The 10,700-nt window shown below is 30.0% G+C and overlaps 1 protein-coding gene across 1 annotated transcript; it reads left to right on the top strand.

Moving 5' to 3' along the window:
• Positions 1-4,024: 4,024 nt before the first annotated feature.
• Positions 4,025-9,532, top strand: LOC124361432 (procathepsin L-like). Its single transcript, XM_046815482.1, has 7 exons — positions 4,025-4,048; positions 4,784-4,885; positions 5,227-5,379; positions 6,709-6,891; positions 7,566-7,757; positions 8,963-9,128; positions 9,231-9,532. The coding sequence occupies exons 1-7, from the start codon at positions 4,046-4,048 to the stop codon at positions 9,437-9,439; spliced, it is 1,008 nt and encodes a 335-aa protein (XP_046671438.1). The 5' UTR covers positions 4,025-4,045; the 3' UTR covers positions 9,440-9,532.
• The last annotated feature ends 1,168 nt before the right edge of the window (positions 9,533-10,700 follow it).

Below are 10,700 nucleotides of genomic sequence, written 5' to 3'. Positions count from 1 at the left end.
AGCTACAACTACGAAAATCGCAAGTAAAAAATGATCTTTCCTTCACTCAAGTTGTATATTTCAGAGACATCGTACTTCAATCAATTCACATTTTAATCTGAGGTTAAAATCCTTTTATTTAAATTATAAAAGCTTTTCAGGTAAAGTGGTTTTATAGCTTTCCTACAAGAATTTAAGACTCAACTGAGTAATTAGGCAATCATGAAATACTCCCTGTTATATCCACTTGAAAAACAAGGTCATTTTATTTTGAGAAAAGCATATTGTGTTTAGACCAGAAAACTAAATTACCAGTTAATACGGGAATAAACTCTTCAAATAATAATTATCTATGGAGTAGCGTGTGAAGTATATTGTTTTAGTTAATATTAAATTGAAATATGAACACTATCATTAAAATAATTTTATTGATGGTAAATATTTAAAAAAGACTAACTTTGTTAGTTTATTCTACAGCAATACATCTAAATGACAGTTTTTTTAACAATCTAGACAATCCTCTATAGCTATTTATTGAACTTCATTTTTTTTAATATTAAAATATGGTAAAAGAGAAGGTTTTAATTACAATACAATTAACACATAATTTTAGAAGGAAATAGGTGTTGGGAAGACGAGAATAAAATTCTTTACCTTATAAACTTTCGTAAGACGTGATATATCAAATAAAAATATTTACAATTAAAGTATATTTAAAAGTGAATTCGTCAAATACATTTCAGATGGTGATATTTGCCTCAATTTCAGTTCTACCTCAATTAAAATTTTTAAAGAAACAAAAACTGTTGATAAGTCAATTATACATGAAACCTGATTTGGTGTATACCTTTCACTCATTGTAACTCACATATAAATGAGGTTACACACGAACATGTCACCAGACATTCACAATACGATGACATGCAGACCCTCATTGCAACTAATTACACAAACTCTTGTATATGTCTTGAATATGTCGCGAATTTTCTGCATATAAACTATTTTCTCATACAATAGATCTGCAACTTTCACTTAGTTTGTACAAAAAAAGCATAACCGCTTAGCTGGTGAAGTTAGGAGCTGATTAAGCAGAGCATAATCAATCAAATTTGCAACTAACACTATGTACGAAATCACTGTGTTTGAAATGGTCTTCCTCGTAAATACGAGTACTAAAACATTCAAAAAGCCAAATTTCCACCTTATCAATTATTATAACATGCTTCCATTGAATATATTTTGAATTGACAGTTTTTTTATCCTATTTAAAATAAATTAAATTACAGGGTGTTATTATCTTTTATATTTTGTTCTATATTTTATATTTTTAAATATATTTCATATTTTTAAAAGTATTATATAGTAAATGGTCTAAAACTCTTTGAACCTAACAAATTATGTCTGTAATACTAGTTGCTTACGGTATTTGATGTAATTAAGTGTTGTTACAGCTATTCAGTATCAGTCTTAGTAGGAACTTATTGTACTTACATTAACTAATAATGAAATGAAATGAAATGAAAAATGACTTTATTAGAGGCGAAGTTAGGACTATAAAGTCCTCTCTACCACTTAACCCCAAAGTACATGTATATAAGTCAATAATGTACATGTATATAAATATATATTTTATTTTTCAGTGTTTTTGATGATTTTTTTCTTTTTTTTCTGTGAACATAAGTAGTATATAGTAAATGTACAATGTTTTGATAGATCTCAGAGCCATACACAGGATTTGTACCATGTGGCTCTTTATTTGTACTGTAATGTGTGATCACAAAGAAATAAATATTTTCTGATTCCCGAATCAGGCCGTCGGAGTTACCAGCAAACCTGACGTTGTCAATAACTAGTAGAAAGAATTTGCAAATTTGTTTTAAGATCCTTGGATTAAGTGGAATATTAATTATTATGGCTTTTCGAATAGTCTAGGCCTTATGAATCTGCCTCTTTCGCTACAAATCCACTTATAAAATACCATTGTTTATTTATTATGTATCCCATAAAAGTTTCCTTGAAAATTTTGTTAAAAATATATCCAAGATAGTTGTGTAGAAAGCGGTCTGAACCTACGGCTCTGCCTCATTCTGTTCAAGTGTTCATCTAAGCATATACTAAATCAATGTATTCATAAGACGCCTTTTCTAAACTTTGTAAATGTAAGGTAGACTTGCGGTTATTATAGTATTGACACATTTTTTTTTAAATTAGATCCCTTTTCAAGAATATAACGTAGAAAAGCAAAACATATTTTTTCGTTTCTTGTTTAAAGCCGAGATAAGCATATTGCTTTACTTCAAGGTTGAACCTTCACAATTCGAAATCCATGAATTTTTTAAATTCATACTTTTAATTGTTTTAAGATCCATAAGATGGAGCTACAGTGGAATGACACTAGTCTACAGTATCAAGAATAGCAGTGACTGAGTTGTTGTAGACAGTCAGTGAGTCCTGTCGCTCACCACCCGGCAGTCTGAAATATATCACTATCTGTAGTTAATGCCAGAATTAAGTCAAATACAGAAAAATATGAAGCTAAGAATGTGTTAGCCATTTGTTTGTGGAGTCGCCTGATGAGGAAACTTTCGGTTTCGAAAGGCCTCGCCCGAAAAATAAATAAATTGGAAATATTATATATTCTTTACATTTAGTAATATTTCTGAAGCTAATAGTTCCAAAAATAACCTAAACACAATCTTAGAGGGATTTATACATTTACGAATAATTTATTTATCTTAAGACACAAAAGAAATTATGATTAATAAATTACTACTAAAGTAAATATTTCAAACGAGCTGTCGTAAATTAACCTCAAAATCATGAACAAACAAGGAGGAAAATGACAAGGTTCTGCAACTTCCTTAACACCTACTACAGTAGTAGAGTAACATAAATAAAACGTATTAATTAAATTTAATTATATTATTTCAGTCATGGATTCCCAGACTATAGAAATAATGCTCACCAATACCAATCAGTTACGAATACAACGTAGAGCGTACAAAGTTAAGTAACCGGTAGACTGGTAAAGCAAACGTAGAAGAGGGGGCGAGGGTGTGTTCACTACGCCAGAAACGTAACCAACGATCAGTAGAACAGCAACCATTATATGGAAAATAAGGAGGATATGGTGTGTGCCACGGCTCAATAGTATAGCATACCATAAGCCATATCTTTATTTAAAGTGAAACCGTGCCCATATATTTAAATAAACAGTTAAATATATGTTAAATAATAGTTAAATATCTATAGAGAGAAATGGTTATACTATGTAACAGGAGATGTTATATCGTGTACGCCAATATACATAAGTAATCAGAGGACACGATAATAGTAAATTTTAAGGTATAGCTGTATGGAAATCTGTATATAGATTGATGGACACATAGGGCATAATCAAAGTGTCAGATTTTGTAATAATATAAGATTATATAAATCTTTGAATATAAGACGATACTGCACAAAGCTGGCTGTATATTTCTGTATATTTTTTAAAGCGTAATACAAATTTATATTACAACCATTGGGACAAAATACTTTCCATACTTTATAAATATTATATTTTGTCAAAACAATCTAAATTTAGTAAGCAATCGGCCACTGGCGTATATGTTTTATCACTATATTGGTCGGGAATTAAGAAATATTTAATAAGAATTTCTAAATAAAATGGGTTTATTGTTATTTTTTATGCTCGTTTTACGCAATTATTATTCCGTAATTTTAAATGTAATTTTTAACGTTAGGTTTAATAATTTAGCTGTTAGAGTAAAGTAATAGAGATCATTCAAAACGTGTTCTTAGCAACTATTACAATTTCAACACTTTAGTGATTGTTCTTACACAACTCTAAATCAGTCATGGAAGTTCCGAATTACTCTTTCTAGTATGAGATCAATTATTTTGTATCACATGATATTTTATAATGGGAGGATATGGCTCAAGATAAACCCATCAACTGATAATACATTAACAATATTGAGTACTCGTCCACTTCACAAAGTGTATAAAATCTGAGAAGATTAGTCCATTATTTCAGTTAAGAAATCTGTCAAGATAGGTTTCAATGGTAAGTATGAAGAGGTTTTAATTATATTTCCAACATTTAATATGCTGACTTTATTATTATAACAATTTTTTAGTTTAATGGAGGTAAAATTAAATACATTTTTGACTATATTTTTAACTTAAATTTGTAGTTTTTATTTTATGTTTTATTTTGCAAGAAAACATTGAGGTACTAGGAATGTTTATAACTACTTATGATATTAATATAAAGCGTAACTAAATGAATTGACACACACAGTCAAGATTTGTTTACAATAGGATGGACAATTTGGTATAGAATGTTATTGTATAGGGCTTACAGTGAAAAAAGCAATTGAATAATAAATTTACTTAAATGCTATTCATGTTCGTTTTATAAAATGTATTACTGGAACATAAAAGGAATACTTGCCTGACTAGCCCATTATGGCAGTAATATTGTTTATATTATTGGTTATCAGCCACCCAACACACGTAGTATATTTACGTTCCTAATTATCATTATACATCATACTCTCGTTCTATGATGAAACATTAAAGTTGCAGAATACCAAGCAAAGTTTAAAATTATAGAAATTTTCCAATTTGGTACATCCGTTGGCACTCTTTTTAAGAATACAGCACAGAAACAAAGTACCAGAAACGATATATGTCATGAATAATATCGTTCTTGGTTTCAAAAAATAGTATTCATTTAAAATATTCTTATTTGAACATTTTCATATATACATATGATGTAGAATGATCGATATTCCAGATGGCTATGAAGTTCTTAGTTCTCTTATCTCTAGCGATGGTGGCGCTCACACTATCTATAGAAGTGTCTGAAGATGCGATCTTTCAGTGGGAATTATTTAAGGTAAAAACTTGGTTAATAAAACAATATATTGTAAAATGTTGTAAATATTTTTTACTTTAAGTTAAATATGTTTATAATTCATAGCATTGTAATAATTAAATTGTTTAGTGGTTTACTAAATATATACAACATAAACATGTATAATAAATCAACCAATTTACTGAAGCACAGTAAAAGTTTTTTCTTAAAATATTATTTTATCATGTTGAATCGAACCTGCTTAATTTTTTGTCTAATGCATAAAATAAAGTAATAAAGTAGGCTATTTTCTTTTCGTGTTATAAATTTCTTTAGTACTTACTCTTAGATAGTTAATGAATTTCCAAATAATAATATTCTAGGTACAACACAATAAGGATTATATATCCAATGAAGAAGAGGAAATGCGAAAGGGAATTTTTTTGAATAATTTACGATTTGTCCTGGAACACAATGCCAAGTACAAGAGAGGAGAGGAAACATATGAAGTAGAAATCAACATTTTTGCTGATATGGTAAGCATTTATATTTAAGTATATCAAAATTGTTCACTAATACGGTTTCTATTTTTAATCAAATGTAGGTACTAGGTGAGATAACTTGGAATGATACCAAAATAAACGAAGAACCGCATAAATAGCGTTTTTAAAATGTAATAACTACTGCTATTTTTAATATTTATGAATTTACATCATGCTTTTATGAGGTATTGAATAAAATGTTTTAACACGGGAATATGAAATAAACAAAGGTAACAAATTCAGTGCAGTATTCAAAGTTTAAAAATACAAAAATATTTTCTTATACAGCTTTAATTAGTTTAGTTCAATTCATATTCCTCCTCCTATCATATAATGCTGGTAACTAACTTAGCTATAATATGTATACTTTTACACCTATTAAAATATTATATATAATTCTTGACATAAGTCGAAATTATGGCTTGACTACGTATTTTAGTAAGATTCTAAACAGATATTGTAGAGACGTAATAGTCAAATAACATGTTATTTTAGTCAATTTATTATCACTAATTAACGTAAATTGTATAGTGATGACCAGTCGTGGAACACGTGTGCATTTCATGCGTGATATAATTTAAGCAACATAAAGTTAAAAAATTGAATTCGTCCTTTTTATAGTGTAGTTATAATTTATCCCATTCATTCGTAAGGTCTTGTGATTATTTATTTTATTTATATAAAGTCTATTGCTATATTTCATTAATGAAGCAAAATATAGGAAATAGAACATATGCAAACAGATTCTTTCTGCAAATTTCACTTATGAAAATGTATAGTTTTATCGTTTTAAAATCTCATATGATTCAACATAAATATTAGTCTATATTCTCGTTTCTATCATGTTTACTCATACGACTATCCAAATCACTAGTTAACGTTCAATTAAGTGCCATCATCCAACAAATTGCTGCTAATATTGTAATGAAGGTTCACGCACAATTTTAAGTCTATAGGTTAGTTCATTTTCGAGATGATGTGCAGAAACAGACAGATAGATAGACAGAAAGAAATGACTTTTTCAGTACAAAGAGTAATAAGTTTCGCTAACACAATGAGTTTATATTATATTCTTCTTTGTATTCCTGGTGGAAGTTAGTAGGTTTTAATGGAAAAGACATTTTTCATACTCCCACATTGGAAGTATGAAAAATGTCTTTTCCATTTATATCATATTACGTATAGAATCCTGCCTACCCCAAAAATTATATAAACCGATTAACAAGGCTGCTGTAGGCTTTATAATTGGTTTGACTAAAATAACGTAAAAGATGTATTCTTAGTATTTACAAGTTAAAACTATGTATATCCTTGTATTTGTAGACTCCTGACGAAATACTCTCAAGGAAAGGCTATCGACGACCAGAGGGAGAGCCGCGCGGAGGGGAGCCCTTCCAGGAGAAGACAGGAGTGGAGTTGGCTAGTAACGTGGACTGGAGGAAGAAGGGAGCAGTAACTGGAGTCAAAAACCAAGGCACCTGTGGGTCATGCTGGTCCTTCAGCGCGGTTAGTTGTCTTAATTGGAAGAGTAAAACTTTTTATTAACTTCAACATAGTTTATTAGGTTTAATTTCTACTTTTAATCATTTGAAATACTTCTGATTATATAATGATAGAGTTACCTGTACTTTTATTTATAAAACATAATTATTTACTATATTATGTTTAGAATATTAACTATCGTCAATATTTATATTGTATATTTAGAATAATAATTTCATATTTTAGTTATTATTACTGTTTGCTAAACGTATTGTTTTACTTTTAGATATGATCTTTTAGTGCCTAGTTTTAGTTTAAGATCATTTATATTATTACTTGGTTATGCTTTAACTACGAGTATAATTCGGAACCAAAACATATTTCCATATTTAAAAATTGCAAAATAAATTAAACTAAATAAAGACAACAGTTTTAATTGAGTTTCATCAACATAAAATTTAGAATCAATTAATTATAACCAAGAAATGTTATTTATAAATGTCATGTAAAATTATGTAATAAAAATTAAAAATTAAATATTTATTACTAAATAGCAATTTTGAATTTTAAGAGTGGCATTTAAAGCCTTAAATAGAAGAATATACAATTACTGACAAGAATTCTGTACTAATCTACACTGTATGTAACGCATAATAATACAATAAGCAATGTTTGTTTATTTTGCTATTTTGTTACAGACTGGCAGTCTAGAAGGCCAGCACTTCCTGAAGACCAATACATTGGTATCGCTGAGTGAACAGAACCTAATTGACTGCTCCAGGACAGTTGGAGACTTAGGTTGTGAGGGCGGATGGCCAGAGAAGGCTTTCACCTACGTCAACATGAACAAGGGCATTGACACAGAGGCATCGTATCCTTATGAAGCCAAGGTAAGATTATTAAAAGTAAATTTTCGTTACCTCGTATTAAAAAAATCTATATCAAGACATACTTAAAATACATTGTATATTATTATTTTATTGTTAAATAATCTGAAGGAAAAGTATACGTTGGTCACTCTCGTACTAACATATATGAGTAGTGCAAAATTATCTGCCGATTTCGAGCCTTAGAACGCAATTTGAGTAAATTATGTGTGTTTTTTATTTGCAAGTATTATTTGCATTATCCTGCTAGGGCCTGTATAGAACAACTCAGTGTGGTGTTTAGCTGCTTTTAGTTATTGTGGTAGCAATACTGTATAGACAGCTGAGAGTTAACAGTAAACTCTATATGATACATATTTTTTTATCCAATTTTCCATTGCGGGTTAGGCCATTTTTGGATGAGTGCGCTAATTGTTCAGATTGAAAAAAAAAATAGTTGGATTTTTTCGTTACAAATATTGTGTTAGTACTTTTTTAAGAAATATAATCTGCATATATTTGTACTTGCCACATATTTACATAAAACAGTAGCTATAGTTGAAATGTAGTACTCAAAAAAATTGAACTACATTTTTATAAAATAAAAATTATTTTATATAATTATTAATAAGGAAAGCCTTGTAAAATTATGTAATTGAGTGGATTTTTAATTTTGTTATGAAACATTTGAGCATTTATCAAACTAACGATTGAAGTTATGAAGTTCACTAGAACTCCTTAACGTCTATTTTTACTTAGCCTGCTCACCAAAATTTAATTGTACAGTTCGTTTATATTTTAATTTTTACACTTCTCGCAAGATTTTATTTGATATGTTACATAAATAAAATATTTGTCAAGGAAATAACTTTCTTTTAATTAAATAAAATTTTGATCTTAATTCTGCAATCGAAGTTATCGTTGGAAAGGTCTTCATGAGAACTTGTATTTAACATATTACTTTTATTAAAAACCGTTCTTACGAGCCACTATCGCCATTAATTTTAAAATATATGAGCTGTTTGGCTAATAATTTTTTTGTGTTTTCCAGTTTTGTGTGTGTGTGTATTTAGCGTTTATACATACAGTAGTTGCAATAATGCAACGTACATGAAAATAGACACTAAGTTAAGTATAAGAGTTGAGGACTTAATTATCTTGCTATTTTGTTTATTGTACCTACTAATTTACGTGTTTACCAAAATTAAAAAATTAATTATGAATTGCAGGACGATAAATGTCGTTACAATCCTAAGAACATCGGCGCCACAGCAGTAGGCTTTGTGAGCCTCCCGACGGCCAACGAGACTAGCCTCCAAGCTGCTGTAGCCACGGTTGGTCCTATCTCAGTCATAATCGATGCAAGTCTCACCTCCTTCGCTCTATACAAGCAAGGTAAACTACTTAGTATTAGCTTTTAAGACATATATTATAGTTATAAGATCATCTTAGATTTATTGTTTTTGGTTTTACAAATTGTTTGTATTACTGTTACAGGAGTTTATCGCGCAAAGGGATGCTCAAAAGTCGATCTAGACCATGCTGTCTTGACTGTGGGTTACGGCAATGTCAAGAAAGGAGGCGATTACTGGCTAATCAAGAACTCCTGGGGAACGAAATGGGGAATGAACGGCTACATGATGATGGCCAGAAATAGCAACAACATGTGTGGTATTGCTACCGAGCCGAGCTACCCACTTGTGTGATTATCTCTCCTTTTTCTCAATGCAAAATTTAAACTTAATCTGTATTATCAAACCTCATACAAAGAAATAAAAAGCAATATTAAATATACATTACTTTCGGTGTTATATCTTTTTCCACAGATGTTGGCATAAAAACTGTTTTGAGTTTTCAAGATTTTAATTTATAAAATATGATTATTTTTATGTTAGTATTTCGTAAATATACATTATAACTACACTACTCAATCTAGGGTGGATTAAAATCTAGAATAATTTGAGCAATAAGCTTTTCTTATGTTGGTTCTAAAAAAAATTTCTTGTCTGCCTGGCTCTCTCTGCATGCGTTTCTGTTTTCCTCTAGATATCATAGGAAGGAATTGTACTTATAAATTAACATTCCTCGTCTAATTTTTAGACGAGACATGAGCGAAATCAATTTTGACGTATGTCCATAGTTTACTTTTATAAAAAAAAAAACGTACAGTGATGTTAGAGCACATACAGCACAAATAGTGGAATTCACCAACTTTACACTATATCCATTGTACAAAATTCTGAAAAATGTATTGGTATATGTTACTTTATGATATTTATTACTATACCTAAATCCCCGGTATGGCAAAAAAGTGGGTTACACTAACACAACGCTATAGTTAATTAATTAAAATAAAAATACAATTCTGTGCAATATTAATTTGGATGTGTTCTTAGCAGTTGTTTAGTATGTTTCAACATAATTTCCTAGCTCCTATAACAATAAATATACTACAAAGAATTAGTGGTATAAACAATGAGCCACACCCCGCTTCCGCTCGCTCGTACCAAGCTAGCTTAACAAAGAAGGTGCTCCCATTGGAGCGGAGCGGGGCCCGACTCACGGAGAGAGAGCAAGAAAAGGCAAAGAAAGAACGTGGATGGCCAGCCATAGTGAAAATATATATATATATTTGAGAAGAAAAAAAAACAAGGGGACAAACGCAGACAAAACTACCCAGAAAGGTTGCCTACTCAGGTGCACCTGGAGAACAAAACTATAAGTGGTCAACCCAGACTTATGGATAAAATTAAAAATCTTTATAAATTTAAGTTAGATAGAATTTAGAGCGCCAAATTTCAAACAGGACAAGCCAAAATCACCCGGAGTCCTGTGGCACAGGGCGGGTTCCTGAAAGGATAGAATTAACCTAAACTTAACTACTTAAAACTAGATAACAAACTGGATAACAATACTTAAATAACAGGCACACTGAGACAATATCACAGCAGGGTATCACAGAGAAAT

This window comes from Homalodisca vitripennis, chromosome 4 (genome assembly GCF_021130785.1).
Source record: "Homalodisca vitripennis isolate AUS2020 chromosome 4, UT_GWSS_2.1, whole genome shotgun sequence".
In the NCBI taxonomy this organism is placed as follows: domain Eukaryota; kingdom Metazoa; phylum Arthropoda; class Insecta; order Hemiptera; family Cicadellidae; genus Homalodisca; species Homalodisca vitripennis.
This window is presented reverse-complemented; position numbering and strand designations above follow the sequence as displayed.